Source organism: Astatotilapia calliptera, chromosome 7 (genome assembly GCF_900246225.1).
Source record: "Astatotilapia calliptera chromosome 7, fAstCal1.2, whole genome shotgun sequence".
Lineage (NCBI taxonomy): Eukaryota > Metazoa > Chordata > Actinopteri > Cichliformes > Cichlidae > Astatotilapia > Astatotilapia calliptera.
The window spans coordinates 12,725,518-12,744,802 of record NC_039308.1 but is presented as its reverse complement, the minus strand read 5'-3'; the positions used below and the strand labels follow the sequence as shown (position 1 = coordinate 12,744,802).

The window sequence follows — 19,285 nt, the reverse complement described above, 5'->3', positions numbered from 1 at the left end:
CAGCAGCTCATCATCCTTCCTTCCACTTCCACCTGCACACCGTTAACACAGTAAGCTAGCGACAACACGTTACTTCCCAGTAATACATTGCATCTACAGCCATGGCAGATCCAAGAACACGGCAGATTAAGATTAAAACTGGTATTGTTAAACGGTAAGGCTGGCTCTTCGTTTAACTTAACTAGTATTTCGTATGTTATGCAAGCTACTTATAGATGCTAACGTGAGGTCGGCGTTTTTGAGCTAACTAAGTTAGCCGGGCGGCCAGGCGAAAACCTACGCCGCAGGTCGAAATGTGTTACCAACCACATTTTAACTTTAGTGCGGTGTTGGGGCGCGGCCTATAGCTAGCGGCTTGAATGATAAGAAAGTGTATTCTGTTCAAAGCGGCTATTTCTTACCGTCGCTTAACCCTAAGTAGCTAATAGTTATAATGTGGGGGTTAGAGTTCACTGTTTGTTCAACCATAGCGCTGTATCATAATTGTAGTGTGTGTAATTCAGCTCAATTCAAAGTGGTGGTCGACTGATCCCTAATGTTAGCTAGGTAGCTAACACACTGCTGATCAAATAAAGTGTCCATTTTCTGGCTGCATTTTAAAACTTCCACGTGCTGATATCAACTGGGTCACTCGAACTCAAGTTCGTAAACTTAAGTTATCGCAACATAACATTAATTTTAATTGTCATTATAAAAAAAATTTTCAGTGGAAACTCCCTCATCTTTGCTAATTGGAGCTGCTGCATGAAACAGCCCAACGTAGAAGCACCGTTATATTATTATTATCATTAAACTCTGCGGGTGTGGGAAGCACCTGCTGAGTAAGCTACGTAGCTCCGCATTGGTACCATGTTAAGGTGAGATGGACTTGGGGTGAGATTTTGCAAATACTTGCATCCCATTTTGGGGTCAGAATTGTTACAGGCAGGCAGGGATGACAACACAGTCTTGACACGTACATATTATAATGAGGAGTAAAAAAAATGACAACTAGTTAATGAATAATACAGGCCAGTGCACCTTCACTGCACTAAAGTACTGCTGCATATGTACTTTGGACTCCAGGCTTCCTTAAATTGGTAGATGATCATAACTGGTTTAATAAAAACTGTTGTTAAACATTTTTTTTGGTGGGGGGGCTGGTTCAAGAAACCGTTTTTTCAGGTTGTGGATTTTTATTCATACGCAGTTTGTACCCAGAGTGTTGGGTAATTTAGGTTGAGTCGGTACAATTCCTACTGTAAGTTGCTATGTGAAAGTTATAAGCTACACAAATGGAGAACAACTGGAAGGAGTTAAATCCTACTGGCATAGGGACTAGTTGGTAGCCAGCTGGCAACCTTTGATCACTCTGGAAAAATATGTATTTGCAAACCTTTCAGTGAGTGTTCCTGGTGATTACTGGCTGTTGGTGGGTGAAATTGGTCGCTAAGAGGGTGCTACATTGAAAACCTTGTTGTGATTGCTTTGGTTGCAAGCATCTTGCTGTGGTTGCCCATAGTTTGCACTATACTTTGCATGGAAGACGTTGGCAAGTTAGGATCTTCCATTCAATCTATGAGTAACCAGAGTCATCTTTTAGCAGTTGCCACAGGACCTTGTAGCTTTTCTTGCGACCAGTTTCAGTGATCGCAGGCAGCCTCATGCAACCACTCACCAGCCTGCCGGGGAATACACATTTTTCCCAGCAGGTGGTGGCTAACAGGGCATAACTGACCGGTCTCCAGCCCAGTGTGACTGAGGCTTTGGCAGTCTTTTTCACAGTGACTGCCAGTAACCACAACCTGCCAGGAGAGTACACATTTTTCCCTAGCGACTGGTGATTCTCAAGCAGTTGCCAACTGACCCAAGGCCATGTGTGACTAGGCCTTAAATGTAACTCTAAACCTAACTGTAGCTGGTTGCCTGATGGAGTTTAAGAAGTTAAAACCTGGTTTGATGTTGTAAATAAAGTTTGTACCTACCTAACCCTGACCCCTAATCCGCATCAAGCATCATTTAAATGATTATTTTTTTTAAATTCATAAAACATGTAAGTAAGTTGTTTGCTTAGTTCTTCACGATCACACAGTACACTGGAGGGCAGTGGTACTGACAGTGAAGTCATGTGATTTGTGCACTGTGTTTGTCTGTGGATGTTCTCAGTCATCCAGGTCATCGTAGTCTAAGGAGCTTGGAAAGAAAGGCGTCTGGACTTCTTTAAGTTGCTTGAAGACGTTTCACCTCTTATCCGAGAAGCTTCTTCAGTTCTAGGGTCAAATTGTGGAGAGTCCCAGGTTTAAGCCCTGTGAGAGTGTCTCTCCCCCCCCAAGAGGGACAATGGATCCCCTAATGATCCTCTGCCTAATCACACGAGCGAAGGTGTGAAGACGGGTGTAGGTCACAATAGGGCTGTTCGATATAACGATATATATCGGGTAGGGCTGGGCGATATGACCCAAAATTCATATCTCGATATTTTTTAGCTGGATGGCGATATAAGATATATATCTCGATTTGTTTTTTTTTTAAAGCCATAAGTTAAGAACAAAAAGAGAGTTCTTAGTCACACTGTGTCCCAGATGTCACACGGGCATTTTCTTTACATACAGCGTAGATGTACATGAAGAAATTACTCAAAAATAAATTATCAGCATTTATTAAATAATCATGGTCCATAAATAAAAGAAAACAATGTTGTTTTTGTGCATAACAAAAAGCTCACAATTGTGCAGTCAAAATGTAAACTAATAGACGCTGAGCATAATAACAAAGAGACAGATTTCACAGCTGCACCACGTCTCTGAACAGGTGCCATTTGTGGTCCTTATACACACACAGTACGTATCACTCCGCGAGGCTCCTCCTCGGTAGCCGTAATCCTCCGACAATCCATCAAGCGGTGCAGCTCCGTAGCTTAGCAAAGTCATATTAAAACATTTTTTGACAGATTGCCGAGCGCTGTGTACCACATAAAATCGGTTTGCGGTCAGTAAGCACAACCAGAATTCATACATAAGGCGCACTGTCGAGTTTTGAGAAAATGAAAGGCTTTTAGGCCGTGCAGCTCCTCCGGGCTGCATGTCGTTAGCGCGGTTAGCTCGTTAGCGCGGTTAGCTCGCTAACACGTTGACGCCGTCCAGCCCCACGCACGGTAACTCGCTAACGGAGATTTTCCGCTTTCATCTTGTCATTGCCTGCAGGTGAAGCTATGGGGGAGGCGGAGTTGTGTTCAGTGAAGGAGAGGCGAGGCCGAGTAACGTTGCGTAGAGACAAAAGTGGACGAAAGAGAGGCAAACCTGCGGCTCCACAAGTATAATTATAACGTAACATAGACTATATCGATATAAACGATATTGTCACATCTTATATCTCGTATGAAAATATATCGATATTTTTAAAAAACTCGATATATCGCCCAGCTCTAATATCGGGTGACGATATAAAAACGTCTATTGTTTCATTTTACACTATCGTTTGTTTCGTAGTGTGGCAAAATATAATGTTTACGGCAATATTTTTTCATCGTTTTGATGGTCACTGTAGTGGTTATATTAATTTGTTAAAGTTCTCTTTTTCTCTTATATTTAATATGACCACACTACGGATGGACAAGCGACTGTTTTTACGCATTTCCATTAGCAACCACGACAGTAGAACAATGGCGTGGTTCCGCCGTCCGCTTGTTTGTTTTGCATATTAACCTTTCACAATAAAGCTCAAGATCCTGTTGAGACTTTTCAAAATAAACTAAATCCTGTGAGAGAGTATGCAGTGTTTACGGATGAGAAGCAAAAAAGAGGCGTTAGGTGCTAAAAAATAAACCTTAGACTCAAACGTTAGAACAGGCTTTTCCCCGCAGCACGCCGTGTAATAAATATTCACAAAGAAAACGGCGGCCTTTACAACTTATGTCTAAAAATGTATCGCTTCATGGATCGGCTAAAAGTCATAACTCCAGGTACACGACGCCCAGCTGAAAACACTTCATGCAAGTCGAGCTGCCCGAGATTCACAGAATTTACAGAAAACTTTAATTTTTTGTGATTTATATCGTTATCGGGATGATAGATGTCTTATATCGGGATATGAGATTTTGGTCATATCGCACAGCCCTAGGTCGCAATCACCCTATCATGTAATTTACTGAGGTCAGATGGCCCAGGATGTGAGTGGGCGTTAAGGCATCTGGGAAGGGATCTCAGAACTGGATTATAGATGGCAGACAGTTGGTGTCATAAGCCACCACCTCTGTTCAAAGATGGTCGTTCGCAGTTGACATAGAAGGCTTCTTTCACTCCTAAAGAAAAGAAACCTTACAAGAGAAAAGTTCTTTACAATTAGATTAAACGTTTTTCTTTAAAATAGATGTGAGCACCACTAAACTGTTCTGTGTGCAGTGCAACCAGGACATATTCCAGTTCACAGTTACACCTTCCTTAAACAGATATCCTGTATTACACGCCCTGCAATAAACTTAGCCCTTGTGGCTTTAATGTAGAGTTTCTGTTTGGGCTTGGTGTAGAGAGATGTTTGTTATGCTGTTAAATTATGTTGCAAACGGCTGATGAATATCTAATGTCTTCTAATGTATGACAATCAGTGAGGACAGGCTAGATAATAGACTCACCTTTCAAATGCAATTAAATTGGAGATCAAGCATTTTCAGGAAAATTTGAAATGGTATTCATAAAAAAAGAACTTAGGGATGTTTCTGGTTTGTGATTTGAGTTGTTTAAATGACAGAAAAAAATTAGGCTAGTTAACTACCGTATTTCCCGGACTACAAAGTGCACCTGAATATTAGCCGCACAAGCTAAAATCAGGGGAAAATCCTGTTTTGTACATACATTAGCCGCACCTGACTAAAAGCCGCAGGTGTTTCAATGTTGACTTACCATATGTACGAGAATATGCACAAAGCGAATTGTCAGGAAAGAGATGGCTGTTTGGAGACACACCCCTTTTATTAATATTTTGAAAAACAAGTTATGGGTACATATTTGCATAACTTTTTAAGTATATGTACAAGTAGCGGTAATTACAAGTACGAAACATGTACTGTGCTTCATAAATGAGTAACAAATGTAGTACATAACAATAGGGCTGCTCAATTAATCGAATTTTAATCACGATTACGATCTGGGCTTTCAACGATCATTAAAAATGACTGAGCCGATTATTAGCCCCTCCCTCATTTATCCGCGACACCTTAAAGGCCGGTCCGTGAAAATATTGTCGGGCATAAACCAGTCCGTGGCGCAAAAAAAGTTGGAGACCGCTGATTAAGAGGACCCGAGGGAAGCTCGGAAAGCTAAGCAGAAGTTATTTGGAGAGTGACTGCCGTTGGTTGAAAAGAGAGTTTAAAAAAAAAAAAACTTCAGTGGTGTTGCACACTATTTTATATTATTTTTTTAAAGTCATTGTTAACCCTTTAAAGCCGGTCAGAGCAGCACGCTCCGTTTTGCGTAACTATTTTTAAATCCCTGTAGAACCTGAACCGTAGCGCAATAATTTGTTTTGCATATGAAACCGGAGGAGTTGTACTTACATCTTATGCCATCAGCTTGTCCTCGGTCACGGTTTCGTTCCACATATAGCTTTGCAAAAATTGCATAAAAAGCGCTTGCAGGAACAAAAGCATAATATTCCAGAAACACGCTTTGCCGTTCCTATCAGCTGTTCGTAACACTTCCCACAGTGAAATGATGCACATGCTGTTTTCTTTGCAAATTTGCATCATAGGATTGTTTTTTGTTTTTCCTGCAGTATATAAAAATTGCTGTATCTCCAAAATAAAACTATGAAGACACTCAAAATAAATTTCCTGTGGTGGGAAACTATTTTTTGCAACTTTATTGTATTTAAAGTTTTGAGGGATAAACCTCTTAAATTTCTCCAAGTAGAAATATATGTAAACAAAACAAAAGCAATTTTCAATTTTTTTTGTAGTTCATTGCACTTTTTTGCAATTTATGTAATTACTATGGACTTAATGCATACATATTATTAAAATATGGGCTATAACAGTTGTATTGATGTATAGCAACTTGAAATGCTCCCACAAATGGCACTACAACATGTAAAAAAATAATATAAGCTCTGGTGGACTTGGTTCTATGGTAGGTCTTAAAGGGTTAAATAAATATCGTCAAATAATCGTGATCTCAATTTCAGTGAAAATAATCGTGATTATCATTTTTGCCATAATCGAGCAGCCCTACATAACAATAACCTACAGCACACCAGAAAAATAGATTCGGACTACCTTTTAGGCTCAGGTGCAGTGACACGGCTTTAACAAGAAGAAAAGTCAGTCATTCACCACCATCTTCCTGCGCACTAAAACCACCAAAGTCCTCTTCTCCAGTGTCGGATACGAACAGGCTCAGGATGGCTTCGTCATCTACTCTCAGCTCCTTTCCTTCGTTGTCACTTTCAAAACCAAAGAAATCCTCGTTGTCAGTGTCAGAGTCGAACACCCTCAGAAGGGCCGTGGTGGTGTCCTCCTCTCCATCATGCAGCAGTCCAGCCCTTCGAAATCCGTTGGTGATCATGGATGTTTTCACACTTTTCCACGCTGTCAGATTCCACTGGTGGAGTTGAGCATAACTTGCTTTTCGCAAGTTTATCGCCGCTAGTCATCCACACCTCCCGCTGTACGCGTAGCGCTACTTTGAAGTTTGTTTTTTGCGCTACTTGTACGGCACTATGTTGCCTGGCAGATGGACATGTGACCAACATACCACTCTTGAACCCCGATACTGTGTGTCTGATCACATGCCCTTCCGCCAGGCAATGTAGTGCCGTACAACAGCGGAACAAACAAAACAAATCGTCTTACGATATCACAAAAATCATGGACAATCCATGGAAAAGCTGCACCTGACTAAAAGCCGCAGGGTTCAAAGCTTGTGCAAAAAGTAGCAGCTTATAGCCCGACAATTACGGTAGTATAAAAACTGAAAAAAATAATTTAAAAGCACAGAATATCTTAAATGGACAAAGTTAAATAATGGCAAAACAAACATTTTGTGTATTTTAGGAGCTTCATGAACCAGTAATTGCAGTTTTACATTATTAAAATAACTATAATAGGTTTAACCGACTTGTATTTCTGGCGGCAGTTAACAACGGCATCAATGTTTAACATCAAGTTGGCTAGTTGCACAAACTCCTGGCAAGTTCAGACATCTTGTATTGCTTTTTAACTTTAACGGTACAACTGGGTGTACAGTAGCTGTTTCGTCCCATTTGTTTCTTCATTGTTTGCCTAGTTTTCCAAATTTTCTAATGAACATATTCCATCTTTATTCTTTCTCTTTTCCAAACTGTAAATCCTGTCTGTAGGCAAACACTGCTCATCTATAATGGTTTAGTGTTCGCTTCACTTCTAGATAGATTGATATGGGCCTTTTGATGTAGGACCTGCAAACTCATTAACTAGTCTAAGCTGTCCTACTAAAAGAGTTGGCATCTACTTCGAGCTTGGCTCCACATTTGTACAACGGCCAAATTTACCATGCTGGAATAGAAAATGTTGTAGACATTATGAGGATTCTTGAGATAATGGGCTCAGTTGTCTGTGGGATGGTTTGAGTGTACCTATCGTCAATCAGGCAGACCTCTAATTCCCTCCTGTCAGTGCTGTTTGTGTAATACGCTATCGATTGCACTTTGATGAGGGTCAGATTACCAACAGGCTCCCCGGTGGTAATGATGGAGGCTGGACATCCCAGAGAGGATAATGTCACAGAGTGTCCAGGAGTGGTCAGTATAGGAAAAACAACAATGCAAGGGTGCAGTATTTTATTAGCCAGTATCATCCCTGCTTTCTCTTCTGAGGTTTTTAAGTTGAGTATATTATTTGAACAAAAGATAAGATTTAAAATCTTACTCCCTCAAGGCCAACAGCTGTACGTTGACATGAACCTTTTATCAAACTGTTTAAGTGTAGAGTGTCATTGCTCTGTGTTGTGTCCTTCTCTTATAGTCTCCTTTTTGCCTCTGTTCCCAGCTTTTTCACTTCCTCTACCCTCTCTCTCTCTCTCTCTCTCTCTCTCTCTCTCTCTCTCTCTCTCTCTCTCTCTCTCTCTCTCTCTCTCTCTCTCTCTCTCTCTCACTCACACTCTCAAGTATACACACACACACACACACACACACACACACACACACACACACACACACACATACATTTATATGTACGACTTTAGAGGAAACCTGCCTGCTCTTTTAGCCAGGCCTATTTCCAGTGGCTTCTGCACATTCCAGTCAGTGCCTTTCTGCCCTAGCGAGGCGGATGCCCTTAATAAAATGACAACAGTAATTTGCCTTTGTCATTCCGGTCCCAGCGCAGACTACATCGCAGCTCAAAAATACAGTGCTAGAGCAGGCGACCGAATGTGTGTGTCGGCTGGCTTCTAATTCCTTTTTTTTTTTCTATTTTCCAGAGAGCTGCCTTTTCCATTAAGCCTGAGGTGGCAGGTCTATTTAAAACCAGCCACGACCCCACCCCTTATTCGCACAGCGCTCCAAGTCTGGGAGAAATAAGAAATTAACATCAGGACTGGAAAGGGGAGGAATGGACATTTTGTTATTAGACTGTCCTTCAGTTTTATTCAAATTATTTCAGCCTTCCTACCTCCATCGTTTCTCCTCTCTTTGCCACCTTCTTTGACTCTTAACAGGTGACATAACTCATTCTACATTAAGCATGAGAGTGAAAGACAGGATCTGCTATTGCATACGGTGCCTGTTTAAAAGCTTCCTGATGGAACCGTATTAGAATGAGTGGTAATTGATGTAAAATATGACAGAGTGCTATTGGCTTCCTTGGCTAGGCAAAGAGCAGTGCAACGCGTAGGGAAGGGTCTCCAGTAATGTGACTGACTAATGAAGGATTACTCACTTACACACACACAGCTGATTTTATGAAAAATGAAATTTGTGTTGTCAGTCCCTCCAGCAGGCGCAGCCGGAAAAAGACTGTTAGTTGGAAATCATTATCAATAGCTATATTTTCAAACTCCATTATGCCAATCAGGGTCGGAATCTATTTAAGAGATTTAGTTCCATTTGGGCCGTAATTGATAAATAATCAGAATTTATCAATGTACTCAAGCCTATTTTCACTAATAATCAAGAAAAAGAGGCCCATTTACCACCTGACTTGGTCTAAATTAGGGATTGAATTGATGATCAATTAATGTCTAAAAAAGAACTAGTAGCTTCTGGGAGTGTGTGTGTGTGTGTGTGTGTGTGTGTGTCGAAGACAATAAAGGTGGATAAAGGAGCCAGATAATCATGTTGATAGGATGTGAGCTGGATGGCAGTATGCAGGTTACGCTGATTTCTGTGTGTTTTTCTGTGACATGCTAACACAAAAGACATGAGTGACATGATATAATGTCCTACTTTGCACATTTCAAAAGTGTATTGATAAAAGTAATATGTATGATGTAATATGATCTTTAGATGAATTCAGGGCAGAGACCTACTATTAATATTTTTAAATAAAGAATGAAATCTAAATGTGTTTTCAGAGGCTTTCCTCTCTGCAGTAAAAATCAAAACACAAAAAGATCTGTAATTGTCCAAATTCGTCTGCCACAGGCTCGATTTTCCAAAGCCTTTGTTAGAAGATTGGAAATCCACTGGGATTACTCAATTTTAGAATTTTTAAAATTCTTCAGTTAGCTTTCCGTTTCTATTACCCATTTTCCCTATGTATGTAAAGGAGAGAGTTAAATCATTTTAAAAAGAACCAGCCAAATGTAATGAAGTAATGCAGTTTCATGCGTTCATATATCATCACTAGGTAGATTAGGCGAAATCATTTATTGCTATTAGATATGCAAAGGAAGTTGACTGACTTGTTGCTCTCATGTAAGCTGTATTGCTTTTTCTTCACATTGAAAATAAACCCTCCCGGCATTGAACCCCCACAGCTTTTCCATTTATTCCATGCAGAATGCTGGAAGTTTCCAGACAGAGCTACATTTATGTGCGTATATAGATTAGAGATGAACAAAATATTTGATGATTACAAAGAAAATTCTGTGTTTGTTGGTCAGCCTTCTCAAAAATGATGATTTGCGATTTTTGCTCTGTGACTGAGAAGTGTGTATATATATTAATTTCTTTATTTTCAGTGCACAAGACAAATGTGAACTTGGGCTTTTGAATCCCTTCTTTGGCCATTATGGCAGAAAATTTAATTGAATCATTTAGTATTATTATTATTATTATTATTATTTTAAATCTAAATTCAGTTTAGTTTAACATTTGTATCAGTGTTATCCTGTATGTAAGTTTATGATGTTGCATTCTGTGTACTATCGTTAAATAAGAATCAGATCTCACTCACTAGTGACGCATTCATATATTGTAATATATGAAGTTAAATAATATAATTAGTGAATACTGTTGACTGCAAGATGCATAAGTTCAAGGTTTAAGTGCTGCAAAAACAATAAGAGGATACAAAATGAAATGCATGTTATACAATTGATATATTCTTCCGTTTTAGAGCAGGCCAGACCGTGGACATCACTGCCCCCTAAAGTTTTTTTTCTATAAAAGTTAACAAAAAACAATCAAATATATTACATTAAAATATATTGCTGGCAGCTCACTAACACTGGTGTACAGGCTAAAAAGCCCGATGTTTCTCCGATGGTTGTAAAGAAACCAAAAACAAAACAAATCTGACTGCAGATGAATGACAGTGTTGTGCTGTTTAATCTCAATTTTAAAGAGTTTAATAAACTCCGTTTTAACAAGTGAATAAAAATAATAAAACCTCATATACTCATATAAACACCATAGTTCTCATCCACATTATTTTCAGGCTTAGATCTGCTACTGCCAGTTATTAAAGAAAAAAACTGTTATCCGGTTTAAATTTAGTGTGAAGTGTTGCTCCTTTCCAGAAATAAAATGTCTTTCATGTAAATGCATCCTATTTTAGCCACTGTTAGAGCGCTGTGTAAATGATAAGTTGAATTTCAAAGCATTATTTAAGGCTGATCTCCACTTCAGAGCAGTGAGGAGAAGTGATGTGTTTGCTGCGTGTTATTGAGGTGTGTTTCTTGCCATCCTGTGGGAGATGATCTCACTGTGTCCTCCTCAGTCACAAGAGTGCTGGGGAGAATGAGGATAGATGGCCCTGTCTGTAAAAAGTGACCATCACAGTCTCCTTTTCTTGGTTCAGCCTATATTATCCGTCTGAGAGGCTGTGCGTTTACGTTTTATGTTTGATGGAACAACACTGTATGGCTGCCTTTAACCGTGTCTTTTCCGTCTTCTTGTTTCTGTGCAGGCTGGCCAAGGAGGAGATTGCGTACATAACTGAAGCGAAGCAGCAGGAAGAGAAGATCGAGCGCCTGAAAACAGAGGCGGCAGATGATTATGTCATCAAGAAACAGGTACATTTTGCTTCTTTGATGCTGTACAGCAATTATGTGTCTTAATTTGAAAGCCTTTGAATTATCCATTTATCACCACCTGTTCCTTCTGTTGATCTCAGCCAGTAAAGTGAGGGAGGGTTGTTGCTCTCGCATAGTTAGGGAGTGAATTGTGTCTTGATAATTCGAGTAGCCCTTCGTTCATATAATGAGGTCAGTCCACAGTGATAATGAAGAATTAGGTTTTGAGAGGAGAATCATTAGTGATTTTGTAATTTGCTTGATTCAGATGTAATTATATCATGTTACTTTAAAAGAGTTTGATAATTACTGACACATGCTGGTAATTTAGTGTCCCTAACAGATCACTGGCCCATATCCTGCTCTCCATTCTCACTGCGCCTTCATCCCTCCATCATTTGTCTGTACACAGGTTGTGGAATTTTCTCACTCCAACATGTTTCTTATGTCTTTTAAAATATTCAATTCAAATAATATAATAATATTAACGTTAGCTAGCAAAATGGACAGTCGTGTGGGCAGTTTTTGAGCTTTTTTTGCTTTACTTATGTATGACACAGACATGTATGGATATTAGGGCTGTTCGATATAACGATATATATCGAATGACAATATAAAAACGTCTATCGTTTCATTTTACGCTATCGTTTGTTTCGTGGTGTCGCAAAATAAACTGTTCATGGCAATATTTTTTCATCGTTTTGATGGTCACTGTAGTGGCTATATTAATTTGTTAAAGTTCTCTCTTTCTCTTATATTTAATATAACCACACTACGGACGGACAAGCGCCTGTTTTTATGCGTTGTCGTTAGCAACAACAACGGTAACACCATGGTGTGTCCGCTTGTTTATGTTCCACATAAACCTTTCACAATAAAGCTCAAGATCCTGTTGAGAATTTTCAAAAATAAACTGAATCACGTGAAAGATGCAGAGTGTTTACGGATGAGAATTAAAAAAGAGCCGCCAGGTGCTAAAAAATAAACCTTAGACTCAAACGTTGGAACAGGCTTTTCCCCGCAGCGCGCCGTGTAATAAATACTCACAAAGAAAACGGCGGCCCTTACAACTCATGTCTAAAAATGTATACCTTCATGCATCTGTTAAAACACTCGACTCCAGGTACATGACACGTAGCTGGAAACACTTCCCGCAAGTCGAGCTGCCCGAGATTCACAGAATTTACAGAAAATGTTACACTTTTGTGATTTATATCGTTATCGGACGATAGAATTCTTATATCGGGATATGAGATTTTGGTCATATCGCACAGCCCTAATGGATATTGTATCTTATAATTCTAAACATTTTCATTATACCACTGTATATAATCAGATGGCAAACACTTGATGGTTTATAAACACCAAACATCAGAATGATATATACATAAATATATTAATGTGTCATCTTTGCAAGCTACATAGTCAAGGAACATAGAAACCAGTTTAGTTTTAAAGGTTTTGTCCTTGTGAAGCACTGCATCACTTTTAGCATTTTTGATATGGAAGCTGGAAGTCTGGTTCTCTTCCATGTGCACATTTACCCTTTCACCACAGCAAGGTCCATGGTCTGCTTCTTTGTTAGACTGGACCAATCCTCTGCTGATGAAAACAGTCTCTAGATATGGTGTCCAGAGCTTATAATGTCAAAGCCAGAAGAAGAATTTTCTTTTAAATTTGGCACATAAGCTCAACTTTGTCACATAGCACTGTGCTGTGAACCCAGTTGTTGTCCACCACCAGCGCTACTTGCCAAATTTGGCTTTTTACCATTTGTTTCTTCACAAAATAATATTGAAGTTAAAGTTAATGACACTACATCACTGTTTTGATCTAGTCGAGGAAATCTGGTGTGTGTTGCGGATGTGGAAGTGATCAGGGTGATCAGGTTTGCTGTTTTTTTTAAATAAATAAGCAAATGGAACTTTATGATTCCATGTGGTGTTGCAAGCACAGAGACATTTCAATTATGCCTCAAAATATATAACCAAATCATTACCCGCCGTGTACAGAAAATAAAAGGAAATGGCAAAATAATTTAAAATCAGAGCGTTGCGTTATGGGATCTTTATAGCCCTTATTTTGTAGGCTAGCGAGGGGGTTTATCAGCTTTAAATGTTAAATGAATTTCTGAATTTGCCTTTAATGTGTGTTTAATACCTGGGGGAAACTAAATTCACAGCTTCTCTTGATGTCTTTGCTTCATTCCAGTATCACAACGATAAAGAAATAGTGTGAAAAAAAGGTAAATAATACAAATATTTCAAGATCTTGTCAAGAGAGCCTGCTACTCATATATAGACAAATATGAGTTTTGCCTATTACAGTATTTTATGGTCAGCTTACACAAGATTGTTGGAAGGACGTGGTTTTTCATATAACTGCCCTTTATTTGGGCCAGTGTTCGCTGATGCGGATCCAAACTTGATTCAAACGGGGAGGAACTGAACCACAGATATCACATCTGATTATGTTTACAGCTTCCATTAAAATTCAGTGTGTGTGTTGTTTTGTTTGTTCATTCATAGAGTGGCAGCTCAGGCTGAGCAGCAGGCTTGGTTGGTGTTAAATGGGGAGATTGGGAGGCCAGATGGATTATGGTTGGAGATGAGAGGTCTGAGGCAGGATGGATTACAGGTTTTTATTTTAATGGAATCAATACGCTGTAAGTGTCATCTTTATCCTGTGCTGATGGGATCATTCCACCGAACCGGGAGGGCACCGTGACTTTTCTCTGTTTCAGTACTCTTTTGCCTACTCTAGCTTACCTTGTCACATCTAGATGGCAGCCAACTTGACAATTTGTCCACTATTTTTCGGTATGTCAGTTTAGGCACTTGGATGAACTTGTACGCCATCAGGCAGGCAGACTGTTAGTGTGCATAGCCGTGTAATGTACACATGTGCAACTGAGTCCATGTTTTGACTTTTTCCAGCTCGACACAGGCCTAGCTGAGGAAGCATCTGTCATGAGTGACTGTGTCTGACAGTGTTAGCCAGCTCTTCTCCGCTCTTTAGGGTGCCAGCTGGGGGAATTCCACATTAGCCGCGGCTGTGAAAGTACCCCAGGCTGCAACACAGTTACACTGCAGGCGTAGTAATACCTCTTTACGCCTGATCACAATGCTCTCGGCTCATTCATCCAGGTGTGGAGCCAGATCGAGGTGGTCCCCTGCTGCCCAACTCCCGGCCCGATCAATAACTCAATAACATTTTTCATACTGCCGGCTTGTTGAGAGATGTTAACCACAGCAGAGTGCATGAGGGACACCCTGCATGTCACTGCCAGGAGTAAAGCTACAGCACAATCCAGCCAGTGAATACACTTTGTCTAGCTGTTCAAATTAATGGTCAAAGCTTGGAAAATACATGTTCAGTAATGTGTTGACTTTTGTGAAGACCTGTAATGAAAGCTGGTAATAGGAGCAGTGGCAGGGGTTTTCGGATTAATAAAGGTGGTGATGGCACTGATGCGGTCTCTGTGTGCTTTCAGATGGAGGTGTTGCAGGAGTCCAGAATGATGATCCCAGATTGTCACCGCCGGCTGGCCATAGCACACGCAGATCTGCTACAGCTGCTAGTAAGTACCACCATGAGGTGAACTAAATTTTCATAAAACAACAGGACACAAGCTATTGTGATAATTAATTCAGTTGGACTTCTAATATCTCATGGCCTCCCTGAAAAAGAATTTCATGCCATGCGTTTGTGGGTAGAAGAAAAAATGTTCAGCTTATTATACTTTAAAATTCCAGCATCAAGAAAAATGGTTAACCCCAGCATTCAAGTTTTATTTTTAATCTTTTTTTCTCTTTTGTAGGTATCACAATATTTAATAACTAATTATGTGTTTCTTAGTAAAGCTTCATTAAAAATGCAGATTTGTAATTATAATTGTATGAAAGACACACAACTCTCATACTCTTGCTTTCTAAACATAGTATGGTATTAGTACTAGCGAATACCTATCCTTTTTCACATCTGGTAGACATGATCAACACCTGGATCATGCTTCATCCTTCCTGTCAGGCTTCATTTCACTAAAATAGTTAATAATTAAAATATTAATAATCAAAATAATTAATAATAAAGAATGAAAAGGCCTAAGATCCCCATTTTAATGTGTTTGGATTTCAGTTTAATGCCAGATCTTTAAAAAGTTGTCTTTCCCAATGAGACCAGCATGTAACAGAAAAAAAAACGATAATGGAAAAGACAACATCAGGTTATGGTTACTGGTGTGATAACAAGCTACATAGTTCCCTTAATGCTGTACCATAAATAAGCAAGGATGTAGTAGTAGTAGTAGTAATAATGTTCCTGTTAAATTTACTGCCATGTCACAACAGGCAGGAATGCCTAGAGACCAGTTACCCACAGTTTGCTAGGGAAAAAAAAGGTTTCCTTTACTGGTTGTGAGTGTTTACTGAAGGTTGCTCGCAGTCGCTCTGAAATTGGTTGCTAAGCCCCAGTCACACAGGGCCAGAGACTTTATTTTGAAGGTGAATGGTCATTTTTTTAGTATGCATTATTCTTTTTTCAAGTTTTTACTACAGTTTAGTAGTTAGTTAGCAAGTATTTGCAGACACATATGCATATTCCATTCAAATTACGCAGGACAGCAACAGACTGCTAGTGACAGAAGCAATCATAAGGAGTTTTTTAGTGCAGTACCTTGTGGCAACTGATTTCACCTACCGGCATCCAGCAACCAGTGAATTGGAGAATGCAAATTTGAATGCACACTTGTGACCAGGGGTTGCCAATTGGTCTCTAGCACTGTGTGGGTGAGGCCTAGCAGACACTAAAAGCCCTTTTCCACTAGTACCTACTCAGCTTGCCTTGACTTTACGCTGTTTCGGTCGTTTTCCATTACAATCATTACCACCTAATGTGTGTAGGGTCCTTATAGCAATGCTGCCAAAAGTCCTGTGATGTCATTTGTATGCGACACAAACACCATAACAAAAGTGGACATCGAGGCGATTGTACACCTGCTGCTCAGTGTATGGCTTTTTGTCACACTTGGGGACCAGGATGTTGTTTTTTGTGCAGCCTTTTCCCTTGTTGCTGGGTTTCAAAAATGGTGGTTTTGATTTTCATGAAGACTCTCATGACTCAATAAGTGACGCCACTGACTAGCCAATTGGGGGAATGCTGTCTGTTGATGTCACGTTTTCGGATCGTCTCAGATCACTTGGAGCCCTGGCTAAGTGGGTACAAAAAAAAGTAACTGGTGTCAGGTACTCCCACCTAATGGTAGACCTTAAAATCCAAGTCGAGCCATGCCAAGCTGACTCAAGTACATACTAGTGGGAAAGGTCTACAATTGGCTACAGTTTCATGCCAGGACACTTGTGGCCACATAATTTAAAGTATATTGTGGTATCCTGGATATTCCAGTGTTGAGTCAGATGTTTTTTCTTTTAAATGTGTGTAGACTTAATGAACTGATCATTAGAATAAGCTCAAGCACCACACTTTGCACTTATATACAGATATATATACAGTATATATACAGCCACACAGCATGCCAAACCCTCCAGGACTTAAGCTGATATGGTGAGAGGCAAACATCAGCATGGATGTCTCAGGGTCATTGAAATTAATGCAGAGCAACAGTCAGACAGCTGGAGGTGTGAGTCACTCACATGGGAGCTGAATGCTGGGCAGGGGGAGCTAACCTGAAATTAGCAACCTGTCCCCTTCCCTGTTACTCATCCTCCCTTCTTTCTTCCCTTCAGACAGGCATACGCATATGCACATGCTCATCACAGGTCATTAGGAAGTGCTGTCACTGTGGTGACTACCAGAGGAATGCAAACACACTTCAGTGTCAGGTGTTACCTCATATCAACCCTTCCTGGATGAATTTGGTTCCTACCATTATGATACAGTTTGAAATATTTCCTCAAGAATGCTTTTATATGAAGACAACAAACCTGTTTGTCTAGTGAAGACAGTTGTAACTCCTTCTTTGGAAGTATAGTAGATGGCACTAAAACAAAACCTATATGTGTGTTTGTGTGTTTTCAGGAAACAGAAGAGGAATTGGCTGAATCAGAGGAGTACAAAGAGGCTAGAAGCATATTGGACTCAGTGAAGCTTGAAGGATGATTTCTGATGCATTTCTGTTCTCACTGTGAGATTCACTTGCTTAAATGTCCATTCCTTTCGTCAGGCCTTGTTTGGAACCGTGGAGGCCAACTGAATCCATTCAAAGTCTCTTTTCTTGATGTAATTATTTCTTTTCTTTACTGCTAACGTGCCACCACATTTTGATCACGCTTCTCCTGTGTGAAAAAAATAAAATAATTCCACAATAATATTATAAAACCTTCAGTTTATTATAGTAGATTAGTGTAGTGTTTTCTTTAAGTGTTGTTTGACCCTTTTATGCACTGTTTACACATTGAAACTGGGAGAAACACATGAAAGTTTAATGTTGATCTCATAGATTAATGAGATTAATGGCATTAACAGTGCTGTTATTCCTGTTAGCAGCAGTGAAATGGACTGTGTCTTGATATCTACAATAAAGGCAAGAGCTCTTTTGGTAACCCTGTCAGTCATATGACAAATGTTAGTGTGAGCCATGAATGACAAAACAGGCCTGTAATGTCGCCTCTGCAGTTACATCTATTACCCAGATGGCCTAAAATAATGACACCTTACATTAAGGCTGAGGGAGTCCTTCCTAAATAGTCATACTAATAAATGAACTCAATTGCCAGACAAATTAAGGTTACATTTGACTTGATCCTTATTTTACAGATTTCGATAATTATCGGGATCACCCCAAAGTCTCATTACCGCCCTAATGAGGCGCTGCTACTCCGTGACATCTACCCCGCTTCATCTCGTTAAGGAAATCGCTCTTCAATGCTGATTATTTTATTTGGAGGTATAATTATATTTCTTTCGGATAAATCACGGGCCTAATCGAGTCCGTGCAGAGGGCAGCGGCGCTAATTGAGGCATGAGATGCGGCGGCGGGGCGCTGCACCTGCGGGTTTGTGTGACCGGAGGACCCACGCAGGCTGCTGCTGACAGCTCGGAACGTGTCGTGGCCGGATGAGAAAGTAACGTGGAGAAAACACTGACCCGAAATCCTGTGTTCAAGTGGACGGAAATACTCGCGTAGACTGCTTATAAAAATAAAAGCACTAATCAGACGTAATAAAGCTGATAGTGGCATGGCAGATGTAGCTTTTTCCTGGTTAATCCGTTGAAATGCATTTTAATTTGCGTGCTTTGTAAACATGTTGCTCTGTAGTAATACATTTCTCAGACTGAGTACAAAGTGGACTACACATTTGCTTCTGAGATGCACGGGAACCCTGCGTCGCTGCTTTTTACAGCTGTCACCTAGAAGTTTCATTTCGCGCCTTCCAGAGTCACGTGACTTATCAGGAAATCCAATTAAGTCTTCAGAAATGACTCCATAATGAGCTAATTGTTATAACTTCGGAGCATGCTCGATAGCCATTTCCAACCTGAAAAAGGTTCCTTTTTATTCACCTGTTCTTTATTTGAAGTATCTACACTTAATTGTGGCATATTTTTTATTTTCCCCTATACTGTAGACAGTAGCCTTTATTTGCAAACTGTGGATTACTGTTAATAAAGTGGGTAGAGCCATACATATTCAAATTTCTATGCATACAGTGATTTTACATTTAAGGAAATGTTTTAAAGTAGGATATTATGTAACAGGCTACATGGTTTTACGCACAGCCCCCATCAGTCATTTCGGTCGACACGTTGTTTTCGTCATATTCTGCTCCTGAAACTTTGTCTGTGTCAAACTTCTTCTTTTTTTCCTTTTTTTTCATTTCTTTTCTCTCTTTTTTTTGCCTGACGCAGAGCGGAGAGCTGTA

General features: G+C 39.9%; 1 protein-coding gene across 1 annotated transcript; it reads left to right on the top strand.

Annotated features, from left to right (window-relative positions):
- The first annotated feature begins 18 nt into the window (after nt 1-18).
- On the top strand, nt 19-17,733 carry tbca (tubulin cofactor a). Its single transcript, XM_026173154.1, has 4 exons — nt 19-154; nt 11,300-11,405; nt 14,899-14,985; nt 17,442-17,733. The coding sequence occupies exons 1-4, from the start codon at nt 102-104 to the stop codon at nt 17,520-17,522; spliced, it is 327 nt and encodes a 108-aa protein (XP_026028939.1). The 5' UTR covers nt 19-101; the 3' UTR covers nt 17,523-17,733.
- The last annotated feature ends 1,552 nt before the right edge of the window (nt 17,734-19,285 follow it).

Coding starts and splice junctions, on each gene's coding strand:
- tbca (XM_026173154.1), top strand. CDS start 102: ATGGCAGATCCAAGAACACGGCAGATTAAGATTAAAACTGGTATTGTT. Junction 155..11,299: donor AAAACTGGTATTGTTAAACG/GTAAGGCTGGCT, acceptor GTTTCTGTGCAG/GCTGGCCAAGGAGGAGATTG. Junction 11,406..14,898: donor ATTATGTCATCAAGAAACAG/GTACATTTTGCT, acceptor GTGTGCTTTCAG/ATGGAGGTGTTGCAGGAGTC.